General features: G+C 34.0%; 1 protein-coding gene and 1 pseudogene across 13 annotated transcripts in view; both read right to left on the reverse strand.

Moving 5' to 3' along the window:
- The window catches only part of EDEM3 (ER degradation enhancing alpha-mannosidase like protein 3), a 91,680-nt gene that overhangs the window by 46,089 nt on the left and 26,119 nt on the right, over nucleotides 1-19,472 (reverse strand). For all 13 annotated transcript variants that reach the window (XR_004434382.1, XR_004434383.1, XM_033200062.1 and 10 more), the window contains 7 exons: nucleotides 16,507-16,619; nucleotides 14,831-14,984; nucleotides 8,340-8,474; nucleotides 5,857-5,962; nucleotides 2,028-2,125; nucleotides 325-450; nucleotides 44-127 (listed from right to left, as the gene is read on the reverse strand). Coding sequence is in view for 11 of the 13 variants with exons in the window: in XM_033200062.1 (XP_033055953.1) it covers nucleotides 44-127; nucleotides 325-450; nucleotides 2,028-2,125; nucleotides 5,857-5,962; nucleotides 8,340-8,474; nucleotides 14,831-14,984; nucleotides 16,507-16,619 (816 nt within the window). In the remaining 2 variants the exon portion in view is untranslated. The remainder of the gene's footprint in view (nucleotides 1-43; nucleotides 128-324; nucleotides 451-2,027; nucleotides 2,126-5,856; nucleotides 5,963-8,339; nucleotides 8,475-14,830; nucleotides 14,985-16,506; nucleotides 16,620-19,472) is intronic.
- Nucleotides 3,960-4,492, reverse strand: LOC117076495 (annotated as a pseudogene).

The following is a 19,472-nucleotide window of genomic DNA, read 5'->3' on the forward strand; positions in this document are numbered from 1 at the left end:
TGTGTGTGTGTGTGTAAGATTATTCCAAAAATTATTTGCTTACCTCTGGTAGAAAATTGTGTTTTTTAATCACCTGATATAACATTTCATGAGTTTCAATAGCAGGTCTAATATCCCCCTTTAATACCTAGAAATCAACAACAAGAAAATTACCTAATAAAATATGAGCTGATTTTATCTCTAATCATTACATAAACAGAAAAATGTATACAAATACAATTCTGAACTGCAACTATGTTTTGTAGTTCAGTTTTAAAGATCAAATATGCACCTAATTAACATCATCATCTTATGTTCATATTAAGAAAGCAGAATTCTTTATACCTGCAAACCTGGGAAGAAGGCAAGCAAAGCATCCATCCAAGTCCGAGCATTCAGCATTGGTTTGTGGATATGCACATCAAGTAGAAGAGGTGGCTGGCTAATGTACCTCATTATGGCATCATAGTGCTAAAAGATCACAATATGTGTTCATGAAAGTTAGATGAAAAAAGAGGTACTACTCTAAATACATTAAACAGCACTGTGAAGAAATTAAACTAGAATTTATATATAAACTCACTAAATAATTACCAATTTATATAAATATTTAAGTTATTTTAGGTGGAAATCTTTCTAAAATATATATGTACTCCTTTATGTCCTCTAAGTCACATGCAGACTATTAAAGACTATATGTAATATGGGACCTTCTGAGAAAAACAGAACTGAACATCTCCATGTCCTGTGGCGTTAGGCCATGGTTAGTATGCCCGCAGGTCCCCTTGGAATATGGCTACCAGCTTCTATGTTACAGAATTTGTTTTTTCCTGTATCTTGGAAGTCTGATCCCTTCTCGGCTAACAATATTTTGGTGCTCACTACTATCTAATGCAGCTAATCACTGCTGCCACTCTTACGGTTTGCTATCTCAGCTTTTTATGGTCTTAGAAAACTCTTTTTCCCTTCTTTTGTCTTCTTCTCCTAGATATTTCTCAGCTTTGACAACAGGTTGAGTTGTAATAACAAGCCAACAAAAATAGTTATTTGTCCCCATTTACCTCAAGAAATTCTTGTTATAATCTAATACACAATCTATGTGATAATTTTATAAAGTAATCAATTAATGACTTACTAAAACTTTTACTAATATTTTTGCAAATTTACCTGTTATTTAATCACTATTATTGAGAATTGGCCATAGGTTAAAGGCACTGCTCTAATCACTTTGAATGCATAAACTCAATCCTCCCGATAACCCTATAAATTAGTACCAGTACTCCCATTCTGTAGATGAGAAACAGAGGCAAATAATATTAGTTACTTGCCCAAAGTCACAAAACCCGTAGGTGGTACAATCAGAATTTAAACCAGTACATCTCCCATACTTTTAATCACCATGTCATACTGTCCCATACATATAACATGGATGAACTGATAGGTGAACAAAGAAATGGCAGATTATTTTTAAAAGAATATAGTGATATAACTGATGAGCTTGCTATATTCATTTCGGTTTGCTTCAGTTAAAAAGGTGATTCAATTGGGTTCAACAATCCTCCCACTTTTCCCAAAAAACATGCCTGTGGTTCTGAGCCAGTCTTAAGACTTGCTTTTGAAATGAATACTCACTAGTTTCTCCAAGTTTTCAAAGTCCTGTATCCTTGGTGTAATCAAACTAAGCCAAACTTCCAAGATTTCAAAAAGAATTGGAATCCAAAGGAAAAAGCTAACTAGTAACATATTTCATCAATTTTTATCCTTGTACAAAACAAGATTAGGTAAAATTCAAATCTATTATATCTCTTATTGGCAGATCTGCAAAGTTTCTGATAAAAGGTGAAAATAAAACTACTTTATCAACTAATTTTTTGGAAGGTATGTCACTTTTTATGCTGTCCCTGTCCAACATCATCAAATACTGACACAAAACCACTACACATTTTAAAAATTATTTTTACAATGTCATTTAGGTAATGGAGTTTCTATCAAAATCTGGACTCAAATGAAATTGATTATAAAATTAATATAAAATTGTATCAACTTACTGTGTTAAATCTTTCCAGAAAACTGTCATCTCCAAGCAAGACATAGGCTTTCAATAGATATTCATAATATGAATCAATCCCTGCTCCAACTCCACTATCTATGGAAACACAAATGTGATTTTTCATTAAACAACTGTTAAATTAAAAAAAAAAAATCACTTAGTAAAAATTTCAAGGCCTGAAAACATTCAGACGAATCACAATGATACCACTATAACTTACTACTGTAACTTCTTATAATCAAGATAAAACTTTGGAAAATGTACACAATTAAATAACGCCTAAACAACACACTACCTGATTCTCAAAACCAATGGTTATTTAACAAGATGCAAGGGTAACAATAAAATATCAAAGAACTTTCACCCACTTAAAGAGAAGATAATTAGTGGCAAATAAGACACAAACGTTTTTACTTTTTCCACGTTTGTTTTTAACTTTGCTTCATAAAGCCACTGAAAATTGAGTCTTCTTTCATGTATAGAATTTCTAACTTAAAATTTTGATAAAGAAATGAAAAAGCCACGAATGTCATTTTTTGCCATAAATTCATATACCAAAAAGTAAAACACAATCCAACCGAATTACATATGCTTCCCTCTTCTCCAACAGCTTCAGACATTTTTCTATATATTTTGTATTATTAAAATCAATTATAATGTAGACAAGAAAAAAAATGATTTATAAGAATTATCTTCAAAATTACCTCTATATACTTCTACTTCATCCCTCTATCATCACCAAGTCTGTTGCTAAAGTGAACAATGATGCAATATACTCTGTGAGGGGCCCAAAGCAATCTGTAATGTTAATTTCCTAATTTTCCAAAGACTTCAACATTTTGCCAATATAGACAAAAAGATGCAAGTAGACCAAAATCATCCAGTTAGTAGGAGGAAAAATCCATACTACATAGATTATTTAACTAATGTTTACTTATGCCTTTCCTTCAAGCTATAAGCACTCCTTAGATTAGCATTAAATTACACTGTGCATATATATGTCTACACCAGTTTAGATTTGCCCTGGAACAGATAATTTCATTTAAAATAAATAATTTTCTAACTATTTCATAGTTTAATTAGCTCTTAGTTTCACTGGGGGAAAATAAGCATCTTGTGTTCTTTAAGAAACTGGTATGTATAAATGAATAGTAAATTCACTTAAATCTTGAGGAAATCTAAAGATGAAGTCTCCTGTTTTGCTTTTTCTTAAAAAGGAAAAAAGAACCAAAGTCAAGAAAAAATTAAAGAACAATAATAATATCTACTCTTAAAAAGAAGAAATGCTATCTAACACAAAAATGAAACCTAAATAGATTCAAAAAACACTTATTTTACTGTCTTTACCAAAAAAAAAAAAATGATAGGTGGAGTCTAGACCACTTAAAATTGAACCAACTCTAGACAAAAATGAAGATGGTACAATGATGTGACTGCAAGGAAATGACTAAAGAAATTTCACAGTTTTCACATTTGTAACAATATATTGATGCACAAAATATCAAAAATACAAAGTCTGGATTTTTCCTCGTAGGTCTGTAATACACTATCAAAACATCTATTTAATGCATTTGTATTTGCATTATAAATGCATTAAGCCTTCTCTGTTTATATATATGCTATACAAGCACATACATGCTGGTACTTTACCATGAAAATAATAGTTTTTATCTCAAACTAGTGAGTTGTCTTTTTATCCGTATTTATATACATGTCATTTCTATTGTAAGACACGCTTTTCTAGTGGTACATTTAAATCAACATATTATGTTACTTTAAACCTTCATCTTTAAATGAGTCTTTTTAGTGTTATGACATAATGGATTTAATTTAACAGCTGAAGTACAATATGGTAACTACACTGTACTATTTAATTCACAGATGTAGGAAAATATTTGATTTTTAAAATATAACCAAGATGAGACTAGACAATCATAAGCAGTGAAATACTAGAAAACAGTGAATGAATACTATATAAGATGATTTTTTCATCAGTGGCCATTCAATATTTTGCTTTTAGGAACTTGGAAGGAATTGTCTTGAGTTTCCAATGTTCTGGTACATCTAGTCATTTCTTAGCTTCCTCAGTATCACCCTGAATTACTGAAATAACTGACTTAAAGAGTCAAAAATTCTCTTCTGGTCTGGGGTAGCCAACAATGGCCATATTGAGGATTTCCCCATAGAAGTCCTCTTTGAAGGTATACATGGTAAGAGTTTCCATGGACTGTTTTGTGTTCCTGTAGTATGGGTTCCATCTCATGCTCACCACCATCTTATGGACATCTCCACTTCCAACACTAGTCCAACCATAATAAACAGCAGTGGATACAACACCTGGAAGATTATCTACTACTTGTTCACTTGTTCAGGAAAGTGAACTGTGGGGATGCCAAGATCCTTGGGGCTGCAGCCAAAGCTCTGCACTACTTGGCTTCAGCAGAAGTACGGCAGGTGCTTCATTCTGCTGGGGTATGGGCTGTGTCTGGGTCTGTGCATCCACAAGGTGGTGCTTATTACATTATTGAAATGACTAAGTAAAATGGGCCATGCATGAACCACTAATAAGACTGTTGTGTCATAATGCAATGATTATGCTTAATTCAAAATTAATTACGATTAACTTGCACCTGAGGTCTGAGGTGGGCTTAAAAGAAAAAAAAAATTACAAAATTCTGAAGCCACAATTCAAATCTGTTTCAGAAACCATTTAGATGACACAGAAAAATTTTATACAATACTGAATAAAGGTAATAATTTTATTTTATTATGTTTGAATTAATAAATTTTATACTTTTTGTTTATTTAAATATAGGCAGTTACCTTTTATTTTACATATAAACAAGATAAGCTTTTAGAAATAGAGAAAATGTATAAAAAAGAGGCTTTAAGAATATTCTAGTTTATTTCCATTCATCTATGCTTGTTTTATCGGGGTGTTTTAGAAAGATAAAATCACACTCTTTGTACAATTCAGTATCCTGTTTGTTCATAAAACATTGTTATATGTTCCTTCCCATGCTTCTGATTTATTTTAATAACAATATTCCAACACTGACATAAAATAATTTTCTTAGCTTTTTTTCATTGATGGTTACTTAAGACTGTTTCCCAATTTTCTGCTACTTATAAATAATTGCATGGAACATCTTGGGACCAAATAGTTTTCTATGTTTTGTATTATTGCTCAGACTAGATTCCCAGAAGTAAAATTACTAATCAAAGGGACTAACATCTCATTACTGGGCACTTACTTCATAGTAAGTGTAGTACATGCCCGGCACTGTTCTAAGCACTTTACGTTGGTTAACTCATTTAATCCTCATACAGAACAACTAATTACTATTAATGTGCCCACTTTACAGAAACGGAATCGACGGGCACACAGAGGTTAAATAAGTTTCCCAAGATCACTTAGCTTGAATCTTAACAACATGACTCCAGAGTCTACGCTCTTAGCTACTATATCTCTGGAGGTAGGGAAGAAAAAAAGAATTTATTGAACACATATTCTTACTAAATCACACCTTGATGTGAGATGGCTGAGGAACTCTGGTTCTCTAGTTTTCAAATAAATTACAGTGTTTCATCTATACCCTATACCTACAATGCTATATCCATTAAGAAATAGAATACTAAATCATCTAGAAGTGTGTCACATTTGGCATCAAAAAAGAAAATCTGGCTAAATTAATTAAAATTCCAGCAATCCTGTGAGAACCTATGCTTTATAGTATCCCAAAGATTACTTTAACAAATGAAAATTCTGTATTTCCCAACCATTTTGAGGATGCAAAGGCTTGATTTAAAACGCCTAACTTACATACCTTTTCGTACCCAATCTCCAGTATGAATATTTATAGTCACACCCACTAAATTACTACTTCGTTGTCTTTTTTCCCAGAGAAAATCGAGAGCTTTTCTGGCATATTCCTGTAATTAAAAAAAAAAAAGAAAAAGAAAGAAATGCATAATTGAAGAACTGAGTATCTTTGGCAAATAGGAAACAAACAAACAAAACTCAAAGGCCAATAGCATATTTCAAGAATTAGGTTAAATTTCTAAGATAACTATTTATAAAACAAATTTCCTTAAAACTCAAAGCTTGGCTCTTTTTAAACCAATCAGTGTAGTTAGGAAAGACTCTCAATAAGCTATTCAGAGGAGGGCTTGCTTTGAGACCATTCATTTCATCTACTCTTTTTTTTTTCTTCATTTCATCTACTCTTGTAGCACAAGTTCATATTCACACACATGTATTATTAAATTATATTAATTGCTTATATAACTAGATATACTTGTTAAAGAATTTCTATCACTTAAATGCAAAGTAAAAATCTCCCTAGATACTCTTATTTAGAAAACTGGAAGAGAATTTCAAAGGTAGTATGCTATCTTTGAAAGTCATTTCAGATCCTACTTTTTAAATGGTATGCAAGTTCATTAGTAAAAAGCTATTAAATCAACTACGCTACTAAATATTTGATAACAACAAACTTGTAACCTTATGATATGTTTTTCTTTTTCTCATTTATTTTATCTACTAGACACTAAATGAGCTGTGATCAAATTTTTGGCTTTGGATGAAAAGATGTCACAAAATATAAACGCAAAGGGCAAGTACAGGTAGGTTTCTAAATTAATCTCAGAGCATGAACCTATTTAGCACTGCAGAAGGACTTCTATAAAAGAAAAAGTCATTAAACCAATTTGCCACTTGGTAGATTAGAGAGTGTAAAATAGTTATAATTCCTAACGCAAACTATGCTGATTTCTTTCAACCACAAAGCAGGTTATAAAGGTTATAATTTTAATTAAATGGCAGAATTTCAGAGCCAGGAAACTTCAAAAACATTATATTTCCCTACTCTTACTCTACAGCTAAGAAAACAGGCCTAGTGAAATTCAAGATTAGCTAGAGTTTAAAATTGAATTACAGGACAAAAAACTAATGTGAGAATTCAGATCTCTTTATAATTAGACCAAGGGTCAGCAAACTTTTTCTGACAAGGACCAGATATTTTAAGTGCTATGGGTCACACAGTAAATGGCACAATTACTCAACCTCTGTCACTGTAGCACCAAAGTAGCTACAGATAAAAACAAACAATTGAGCATGGCTATGTTCCAATAAAACTTTATTAATAAAAACAGGCAGTGGCTGGACTTTGCTCACAGACTGTAGCTTGCCAACCCTGTAGTAGATCAATGCTTTGTCAACTGCATCCTCTCTGATGGTAAATTACTGCACATTCAAGAATTTTTTAAAAATCACATGATTTTCAACAGATTTATTCATAAACACAAAATAGCTCATTGGAAAGTGTATGGGTTTCAAATTCAGAAAGACATGGATTCTAATTCCAATTCCATGCATCACCTACCAGCTGTGCAGGTCTCTCATACTCTTTGAGCCTTATTTTCCTCACCTGTAACTGCATCAATATCTGAGAGTTTATAATTATTAAAGTACGCAAAAGTATCCACACTTTTTAATGAAGGGAAAATATTAGTGAACAATATATAGAATAAAAATTTAAGTTTAAAAGATTAACCAACCAAACACGATAAATCTGTCCTTGAGACATTTTAACTTACAGACATACATACACACAATGTCAATTTGTTTTCTTTACATTCAGATCTAATATCTGTAATGCTGGTACATAGTCCCTATTTCTGCTTGCTCTGTTTGCCATTTGCTGGATTTTTAAACATTAACCTAAGTCATATGCTTGAAAAAGAGGGTGCTTTGTGTTAACACTGCACTCCAATGACATGCTTAAATAATGAGATTGTTTTAATGAGAGACATAGCTAGTCCACAACAACTATGTGGGGATATTAAGTCTTTTGGATAATGAATAACATTTCCTTTGCAGTAAACAAATTTACAGATTCGAGTCTCAATCAAGACTTAAGTACAAAAATTTCACTGTGTTTTAGAAGATTAGTGAAAGTTCCAGAACTTTCAGAAGTGCAATAGACCACCTGGAAGTCAAACAAATAAAACACAGGGACATAGGATTTCATATAAGATATTTACGATATCAAGGAGACATCAAATTCATTTAAGTAATATGGCTAAAAAAATTTCTAAGACTAAACCTAAACATATACTTTATAGCTGGTGAACAAAATGCAAAGTTGGATTTAACATAGCTCCTTCACAATGTTCTAGGTTTTTGACAATTAAAACCCATGTAAAGGAATTTAGACATAAAGTTCACTAAAATAACAGTAATTCTCCAATTAGATATAAAGTTAGTTATGCCCAATACCCAGGATATCAAAGACCGTAAAAAGCAAACCTCAAATATTGTTGCTCCTGTGAATCGACTTAAAGCAGCAAATTCAAGGATCAAGGTACCTGCACAAGCCGTACAGGTATCTGTCTCAGTTCCTGTCCGAGCTTCTGGTTTTCTGATGCCAAACTTTAAATTAATCTGAATACAATTAGAAAACTGTCATTAGCAGTTATCAAGATAATGACTTTCTGATAAGAAACTACTTTTCAGTTGAGTCCTTACATAAAATCATAAAAATAATTCATAAAATAACTAAACACTGAAATCCAATCTGATGATCTCTGTGACCTTCCAATTAACATCTAGGGAAATATATTCTAAGCACATAATATTCATGAAGTAAGGGAATATTTACAAGGGAAATTACACACAGAAGGTATCTTTTATAACAATTTTGTTCCCTGGACAGTTTGAATTAGTAAGTGTAAGAATAGGGAAGTAGACCAGCCTTAGAAGAAATCAGGGTTAGTTTAGAATTTGTGAAAAACCAGTCTATATTATATATTAACTAGTTCATCATAGAGAAAAAATGGATTGTTATGATGTATATTTAAAAGGAAATTAAAATTTCATTTACGGGTTTTAAGGGTTTTGAAATATAGAGTGTGTCACCTTGCTGGCAGGCTAACACCACAAGGGAAATTTTTTCAAAGGGGTATTTATTAAGTCAAAGAAAACCAAATAGGCCATGAGCGGTAGCTCATGCCTGTAACCCCAGCACTTTGTGAGGCCAAGGTGAGTGGATCACTTGAGGCCAGAAGTCTGAGACCCGCCTCGCCAACATAGCATAACCCCATCTCTACTAAAAATACAAAACTTAGCTGGACATGGTGGCGTGTGCCTGTAATCCCAGCTACCTGGGAGGCTGAGACCCGAATCTCTTGAACGTGGGAGGCGGAGGTTGCAGTGAGCCGAGATAGCACCACTGCACTCCAGCCTGTGTGACAGAACAAGACCTTGTCTTAAAAAAAAAAAAAAAAAAATCCAAATAATACCACAATATGAACCTGGATTAACTAGAATCAAACTGAGCAGACACTGATTAAAATTAGAATATTTTCCAGCAATCCAAATAACCAACAAAAAAGGAGGTATATGCCAAGGATTCAGCCAATAACAAACAAAAAAAAATCAAACATAAAACATCATGGGTATACTCTTGGTTATTATTCAAACTCTATATAAAAGAGAAGCTCAAAAAAATTTATATTTCAACTTATCTGGATAAATCAATTGCTAGGTATACCTAGTGCCTGAACAGTGTCCAATCAACAGATTCCAGGCATTTCTAAACAAACACCCCCTCAACAACAAACGAACAACAAATGTGAAACGTAGGTGAGACATGGGGATCTGATCACTGTTAATGTTGTCCTCAGTACTGCCATTTATCTTACTTTGTAGAGTGCTACTTGAGACATTTTCACGTGCTATTAGCCTAGCAGTACCCCTCCCTCCATCCCCTCCCAAACTTGTAATTATCTCTATCATTTGTACTTTTGTAGGATTAGCTAGTTTTAGGTAGTTCTGCACCATAAACAAGAACGAAAAGTATCTCCTGCCCCCGTATGCTGCCTGTATCCCTATCTACAGAACTGAAATTGAAAATTGATACTAAGAATGACTGACTTACAATGAAGCACTCCTTAATAATAAAGTAAAGATTTAATTACATTAATTACACTAAGGTAAAGTATAATTTTACAAATGTTTGCAATAAGAGTCAACAGTGAAAAATATTTTCTGGTCAGTTGTGTTAATTACTACAATCAACTAATCAATATTTATTGCTTATTTACCTACCATGTGGGGGATATTATGACAATATACAAAGGAATAGATCCTTGTCCTCAAGGAGCTTAAAATCCAGACAGAGCAAATAAGACATATATGTAAACAGAGAAAATAACGAACAATGAAAAGTCATAAATTAAGTGCCAAACAAATGGAAGTCATAAGTGCTAAAGTGTGAATTTCAGAAAAGGAAATAACGCTGAATTGGGAGTAGTTGAGAGCTAAGAATGACAAAGTCCAAGAGTAGTCATAAGAAAGCAAAAGCAAAATAGAGAAGAATAAACATTTGTGTATCCCACTTTCAGTACCCTTTCCCTTAAAATGGAAATACTTTGAATCATTAACGTTTTAGTACAATAATACTTAAGATGTTTGTATACTGAACTGTATCGCAAGATGATTGCTATAAAATTTGTAAAAGGACTATTTATTAACACAACTATCTATAGTATCTGCTCATTTCAATCTTGTATCCTTCCTGAAGATAAGTGGTATTAAACACCTTTTTTTTGGTGGGGGATGGAGTCTCGCGTGACCAGGCTGGAGTGCAGTGGCATGATCTTGGCTCACCACAACCTCCACCTCCCAGGTTCAAGCGATTATCCTGCCTCAGCCTCCTGAGTAGCTGGGATTACAGGCACACACCACTACATCCAGCTAATTTTTGTATTTTTAGGAGAGATGGGGTTTCACCATGTTAGCCAGGATAGTCTCAATCTCTTGACCTCGTGATCCATCCGATTTGGCCTCCCAAAGTGCTGGGATTTCAGGAGTGAGCCACCGCACCCAGGCCAGTATTAGAGAACTTTTAAATGCAGAACCAAGATGCATTTCAGTATCCAAGGGGCACTACCATTTCCACAAATCAGGGAAGAAGGATTCAGGGCGTTTTTTGCTTATGGGATCCTCTGGTAATCTAGGGGCTGGTAGATAGGTTCCTGTCCTCCTGACTAGGACTCAAATGACTGGGTTTAGAGATAGCACTGGTGTAGTATCTATTACTGCAGAAATTAGTAACAAGGAGCTTATTGTCCTGCTTTCTTGAGAGGTTTAAGACAAAAAGAGATGAAAGCAGGAATAAAATAAAGCATGAAGCAATCTAGAACCTGGTTCCTCCTAATTCTGTGTTCCTGAGAGTCACAAGGCAATTTTTAAAAGGACACCTTTTTATTAAAAGAAAAAGCATAAATTACCTACACTAAACTTGTTTACACTGTCTTTTTGCTACACTAGAAAATCCTTAAAATATGTATAAATCATAACAGAATTCTTATTAACCTTATATTTTATGAATATAATAATCTACTCAACGTTCGTAATGAGGTCTTATCTGAAAAGCTGGCAGGTTGCTTTTAATTAACTTTGAGGAAATGGCATTACAAAGTGTGTACTAGCTCTAAAGGTTATATATGAGTTTAAAAAATGACCACTAACTCTTACAATAACATTTCTGCACAGTACATTCATCTGAGTTAAAACCATTAATGCAAATACTATCAATTACAGATGCTTATCTAAGAGAGACTGATTACACAAATTTTCATGGGCCAAAGCATACTAAGCATGTATAAGAAAGGATGGGACAGTAGTTATTTTTCTTCTATTGTCCTATTATAAAAAATCATTTTTAAAATTTTGACACTTCAGAGGATAAGAAAATAATGTAAGTTTCTTTGTTTTACTATAATGCTCATAGTATCTTCTGTTTTAATTCCTTGCCTCCTTCTCATGTTATGGCAAAAGTAAAGATATGCTAGATTCCTCAAAATCTAACACTTCCATTTATAATAAAAACTAAAAGTATTTACTAAAAGTAAACTGAATTAAATAAATGTTTATATATTGTTTTAAAAATTTTTGGTTTTAATTTTAATATGCTAAAAAAATCAACAAATTTAACTGTACTAATAAGCAAAGAAATTCATATTAAAATATAATTCAATTTTTTCTCATTAAGTTGGCAAAATAATAATATACAGTGTTAGTAACAGTAAAATGACACATGTACTTTTACAACAATGTGAAGTAAAAAAGTAGAATCTTTCCGGAAAGCAACTGGGCAATAAGTACCTGATGTCTTAAAAAGCATTCCCTACTCTGTGACTTATTACTTCCTCTCTGAGTAATTTATCCTAAGGAAGAAATAAAAACTGTGCAAAATGGTGTGTATAAGAATGTCTACAGAGGCCAGGCATGATGGCTCACATCTGTGAGTCCAGTACTGTGGGAGGCCAAGGTGGGAGTATCTCTTAAGCCCAGGAGTCTGACACTAGCCTGGGCAACATAATGAGAACCCCATCTCTACAAAAAATTTGTTTAAAAGTCAGCCAAGCATGGTGGCACGTGCCTGTAGTCCCAGCTACTCAGGAGGCTGAGGTGGGAGGATCACTTGAGCCCAGGAGCTGGAGGCTGCAGTGAGTTATTATCACATCACTGTACTCCAGCCTGGGTGATAGAGGGAGACTATCTCAAAACAAACAAACAAAATGAATGTTCACTGGAAAGCTTTTTAAAATATCAAACTAGAAATTTAAATAAGAAGACATTTCATTCTAGTCTGTTTAATTTTTAAAAAGTGCTAGTCACAACTCACTAAATTGATAAAGCATTGCCCTATATCATGCTGTATCTCCAGTCAAGGATGACTTCTTGATGAAGGAAATGAGCCTTATTTGATTTGACTTACATTGGTAGAGAAGTTATGCCAGGTGACAGAGATGGTAAGTCTAAAGGCATGGAATGAAAAAAAAACTTAGAGACTCTGGGGACACTATAGATTGTTGTGGTTGAAATAGAACAATGATTTCACCGGGATATGGAAATATGAGAGAATGTCAGAAAGTCTACTGCCAAATTATAAAACATTCTGAAAGTTAAGGGACACTCAATACAATACAAAGAGCCATACAATTTTTGAAGATAAATTGACAAAAACTAGATTTTAGTGATACTGGTTTTTCAAGTGCTCTGAAGCATAAACCAAGAGAGAAAAGAGTAAGACAAATATAAGAAAAGAAAAAAAACTGACAGAGTTTGGTAATGGCTGAGGTGTCTGTCTTGGACAAAAGGGAGAGAGTAATAGTGTTAATAAAGAATGATAAATAAATCAGAAGAAAAAGCTCTTTCCATCTTCAATGGCTTCTTCCCCTCTGCTTTAAAGGGGAAAACCAGTAAAACTCCTTCAACTGACTTTATTGCCAACTCTCCTTTAACTACCAACACTGAAGAAATCTTAAAATGAGTGGTTCATTCCTATTTACTTTCACCTACTTTGAATCCTTTCGTCTTTATTCACTACAACTTCATGGCTCTGTTTGCACCCAATTCTCAACTTTTCTAGAACACTTCCTCCTTTCGAAGTTCCCTTCTTTGGATTTTATAATATTGTACACTACACTACACTACATTACAGTTCTCCTCTTAAATCTCTGTGTACTTTACCTTCTACTGGCTGTCCTTCCTCCTCATGCCCTCCCTCTGTCCTGTGAGTTCTATTTCTATCCTCTCCTTTGGACAGTTAACACCTACATACTAACCGCTTCAATTATATCTTCTACACAAATAATTTTGTGCCCAAGTTCTGGTCTAGCATCTGTTCTTCCTTCTGCAGCATAATCTAATCTGTAATGTAACGACACATTAAAGCTTAAATTATATATATACACAATGGAATACTATTTGGCCATGAAAAAGAATGAGATCCTGTCATTTACAACAACATGGATGGAAGTGGAGGACACTATGTTAAATGAAATAAGCCAGGCACCCAGGCGAGGTGGCTCATGCCTGTAATCCCAGCACTTTGGAAGACTGAGGCAGGTGGATCACGAGGTCAGGAGATCAAGACCATCCTGGCCAACACGGTGAAACCCCATCTCTACTAAAAATACAAAAAATTAGCTGGGCATGGTGGTGGGCACCTGTAATCCCAGCTACTCAGGAGGCTGAGGCAGGAGAATGGCGTGAACCTGGGAGGTGGAGGCTGCAGTGAGCTGAGATTGCACCACTGCACTCCAGCCTAGGCGACAGTGCAAGACTCCATCTCAAAAAAAAAAAAAAAAGAAAGAAAGAAAAAAGCTAGGCACAGAAAGACAAATTTTGAATGTTCTTACTTATTTGTGGGAGCTAAAAATTGAAACAATTGATCTCATGGAGGTAGAGAGTAGAACAATGGTTATCAAAGGCTGGGAAGGATAGTTGGTGGAGATGGGGAATAGGGGATGGTTAATGGGTACAGAAACAGGTCAGACAGAATAAGATATAGTATTTAATAGCACAACAGAGCAATTACAGTCAACAGAAATGTATCATACATTTTAAAACAACTAAAATAGTATAATTGGAATGTCTATAACACAAAGAAATGATAAATGCTTGAGGTAATGGCCACCTCATTTACCCTGATGCGATTATTATGCATTGTATGATTGTATCAAAATATCTCATGTACCCCATTAATATATACCTACTATGTACCCATAGAAATTAGAAAACCTTTTAAAGCTTAATCTAATCTAATTATCACATCACTTAGAAGTGTAATCAGTTAATTGAAATGAAAATATAAATTTGTTATATAGCTTTGAAGCATTGTTTTTTAGCCTCAAGCAGGTGAACAACAATGGTTCTGATCACAAAACTTCATTTTGTAAAACAGCAAAGAAAGTACATAAAGACTCATATTTTTCAGAAGTACTTACTCTTGGATAAGGAAGGCCACTGGTAGTGTTGAAAGCTGGTAAAAGTTTGTAACCTAACTGCTTTGCCATTTGGAGAAGTTCATCATTGTACCACTGCATATATTCACCTTTTTCTTTCAGCATGATTGCCAGGGAGTGCCCACCCAAAAGACCCCTAGGATCACAGAAATGAAACATTATCCATATCTTATAGACAATTAAAAGTTACCATCTAAACAGGTGTGGGTACTTTGTTATACAATTTAACATATTTAAAGAAAAACAAAACTTATTTAAACATTATTTACTTAACACTGCTCATTTGATGGCAAACCATTACAATTACAGAATCAATTTTTTTTAAAAATTAGATATTCTATCCTGTTGTGAAGTGTTTTGTGTTCTTAAATAGATTAAATTTTCTTAAAGAAAATCCTAGATATTACATTTAACAAATCTAACAAATATTTTAACAAATTTTTAATTCAAAAATTTAGTTGTATCACCATGAAGTCTTTAACTTAGAATATTATTTAAAACATAAAAATCTCTCACTCTAGATTAATAAACTATGTACAATTTCTTGTATTTAATTTAAGAGTAGACTCACTTTGACAAAAAGAAAGGAGTTACAATAACAAACATTTAATCAAAACTATAAAAATTAAATAAAGTTGAAACTTGAACTAATAAATCCTGTAATTTCATCTTTTTTAAAAAATGTCCTGGCCAGGCACAGTGGCTCACGCCTGTAATCCCAGCACTTTGGGAGGCCGAGGCAGGTGGATCACCTAAGGTCAGGAGATCGAGACCATCCTGGTCAACATGGTGAAACCCCGTCTCTACTAAAAATATAAAAATTAGCTGGGCGTGGTGGCAGGTGCCTGTAATCCCAGCTACTTGGGAGGCTGAGGCAGGAGAATCACTTGAACCAGGGAGTCGGAGGTTGCAGTGAGCCGAGATCGCACCACTGCACTCCAGCCTGGCAACACAGCAAGAGTTTGTCTCCAGAAAAAAAAAAAAAACAGTCCCAAGAGCATTTCAAACTGTTTGTTAGAGGTAATCTTGTAAATTCAGTTTCATATGGCTTACCTGAAGAGGTGCTTGGCTATTTTTAACAAACTACATAAGCTGGTGAAAAACCTGTGATGTAGCTGACTAATGTTCAACCTATATTCCCTTTTTAACAACATACAGATATTACCTTTGAGTCTAGAGATGTCTGTGAGTGATTAAATACAAGCCTCTGTGTTTCATAACGTTTCAACTTACATCTTTTAAACACAAGAAACTTCTTGCACGATTACCATCAAGAAATAAACAATATATCCTAAACTTTTCTGATATTAAAATTATAGACTGGGCATGGTGGCCCATGCCTGTAATCCCAGCATTTTGGGAGGCCGAGGCAGGCAGATCACTTAAGGTCAGGGGTTCGAGACCAGCCTGGCCATCACGGTGAAACCCCGTCTCTATTAAAAATATAAAAATTAGCTGGGCTTGGTGGTGTGCACCTGTATGTAGTCCCAGCTACTCAGGAGGCTTAGGAGAATTGCTTGAACCCGGGAGGCAGAGGCGGCAGTGAACCAAGATTGTCACTGCACTCCAGCCTGGGTGACAGAGCAAAACTCTGTCTCAAAAAAAATATATAAATAAAAATAAAATAAAATTATATCTTTAGTGTCTTTCATACTTACCCAAGAACTCTGATGTTTGTTTCAAAGACTGATACGACTACATCGTTATCTAAATTAACATCTCTTAAAACTTTTCTCACTGCATCTTCGAATTCTTTAGTTTTATTTAATACCTAGGAGAAAAAAATTATGAAATAAAGTTCTTTTCTACCAAGTCAAGGAGAAACATTCTTAGAATGAACTATTAAAAGTCAGTCTACTTTAAAACTCTAAGTACTGACATACACAAATAATATTTCTAAGTATATTATAAAAATGTAATAATATCTAAAACTGAAAAAAATGAAGTATCTAATTATATAGCATCTTTATACACTTCTTTACATAGACTGAAATATTATGAGGACTTTGAAGCTACCATCATCAGATCTGTTAACTGGATTCTTAATGACCCAGGCTACATGAGGTGAGCTCCAGTAGAATTTGGATTCTAAGTCAAAACAAAATTAAAAACCATCCTATTCACCAGATACATTCTAAAAGTTGCTTTTATTCTCAGAAGAAAGCACTTTCTTCAAAGCATGTTCAGTTGGTCCTAAACTATATATCCCCTGCTAGCTTCACTCCATGGATGCTCCGTTCACTAAGGAGGCTATACAATGTTGTGGTCACGCCCTGATTTGAATTCTGGCTGTTTTACTCACTATCTTTGCGATCCCAGGCAACTTACTTCCATTTCTGAGCTTGTTCTTTCATCTATAAAAAGAGGAAATACCTACTCCTATAGGGTTGTTTTCTTAAATAAGATAATGTATGTAAAATGATTTTAGTAGAGTGTCTGACTTCAGTGCTTAAAATAATTACAACTATTAACCATGCAGATCTAGAATCCTGACTAAACTAAGAACTTTGTGGATTCTTGCAATGAGCAACAAAAGAGGCCCCTGTCATCACATAGGCTGCTATGATTTTTCAGTCTAAATTAACGCTGCACATGAGATGTTACCTAGAGACTAGGTGCATTAAAAGTAGTTTTCTTTTACTTAACTGTTTAATCTCTCCTTGTTTGATAATAATTTGTTGTGCTTTTTCACTTGATTTGATACTTTCAGTAAAAATTCTAATTTATAAAACATTCCATAAGAGTATCTCCCTAAATTCAGTAAAAGTAAAATTTAGGGTAAGTCCTGACTAAAACATAATATGAAGCCTGATTTTAAACTGACTGCTCTCCCTTCTCAATCTCAAAGTCCACATCAAGTCGGCAGCAATAAATGCAGGTGCATACAGTGCATCTATCATTTTTGGAATGAGACACACTGTTCCACTAACCTCACCCTCCATACACATATACATTTTAGTATCACTTTGTTAATCTAATTCTTCTCCCTAAGTTTATCTCCTGGGAATTCTTCCCTCTTGAACTCCTCTAGCTTGTAATCAGACTCTTCCATGCGTTTTCTTTAAGGCCTGAACCACCTCTCTAACTACAAAGTAACTTTTCTCCTTCTCTCCAAAATCAAAACAAACAAGAATATTAGTCCCAGTGACATTTGTTTTAAGGCAGAATAAAGTAGAAAGAGAGTTCTCTTTGTCCACAATTAGCTAGAAAATTCATTTTTACAGTTCTACTACTTAATGAGTTTCTTAAGCTCCTAGCTGATAACAAAGGATAACCTCAGGTCTAATCCTTTCAATTTTTGTTTCAATTTATTTTTTTCTACAGATTTCATGGTAATGTTGAATTTAAAGCTAAGCTTAGCTTAAAATGTTAGTGCTTGACTCCATTACAATCAACAGAAACTAGATGGCTGGAATTACGAACAGTTTTAAAGATTAAGCTATGACAACAGTAATTCTACTTCACAGATTATGGTTATGACCAAAATGAAAACACTAAGGTTGTGTGTACTGTTACAAGTGACACGTCCCATTAATATTTTCAAATTACTAAATCACAAAATGAAGACATAATCACAAAGTAAAAGCAACGTAAATTAGAAATATTAATACTTGTATTGACAAAATGTACAAGATAGCATTCCTTCTAAATGTAGAAAAAACTTTCAAAGTCCTTTAATTTCCTCTAATTCTTCTGTTTAAACTAAAAAGAAAATGTTTAAGATAGCTATAAAAACTCAAAATGAACTTTTACATTTCAAAATGATGACATATAGTAAGTTTCTTTGCGTATTCCCACTTGAAAAGACTGAAATTTAAAGATTCTATGAAGTATCATTTTTAAAATATTTATAAGCCTTTATCAGACTTTCTTCTTGACTCCTCTTGAAGACAGTTTCAACAAATGGGGCTATTTATCTGACTCGGAACCAAAAATCAGAAAGAAATAGTATCTCAGAATCTCAGAGTTAACAGAGACCAATATCCATTCTAGCCCCTTCTGAGGTAAAAACAGGGGCCCAGAGAAGTTAAACAATTTGGTCAAGGTCATAAATAAAAATATGATGTGATCACTTCTTGTTACTTCCTGCCACAAGAAGACAGAACTCAGGTCACACCACAGCTGCATAATACAAAGGTGGTCTGCTGAACACCATTAGGAAGTTTACTAGCAATACAGACTCTTGGGTTCCATGTTGGATCCACCGGACCAGAATCTGCATATTAGCAAGATTCCTTAGGCAGCCTGTAGTACACTGAAGTTTACAAAGCACTGCATCATTGTACTGTGCTTTAAAAAATTAGCATACGTCAGAATCACCTAGAAGCTTGTTTAAAAACAGACGGCTAGGTCTCACTCTCAATGTTTCTGGTTCAGTATTTCTGGGGTAAGACTGGAGAATCTGTATTTCCAACAAGTTCCCAGGAAAAGCTGATGCTGCTGGACTAGGGACCCTATTTGGAGAACCAATGCCAAAATACATAAATGGCATAAACTGAAGGATATATCATTTACAAGAACTAATGGCTGCCAGATGGATTTGTAAACACAGGAACGTTATAGAGCCTGGAAGGACTTTTTCTCCCCCCTCCTTTTTTTTTGAGAAAGGGTCTTGCTCTGTTGC

Source organism: Trachypithecus francoisi, unplaced genomic scaffold (assembly GCF_009764315.1).
Source record: "Trachypithecus francoisi isolate TF-2019V2 unplaced genomic scaffold, Tfra_2.0 Lachesis_group5, whole genome shotgun sequence".
Taxonomy (NCBI): Eukaryota; Metazoa; Chordata; class Mammalia; order Primates; family Cercopithecidae; genus Trachypithecus; species Trachypithecus francoisi.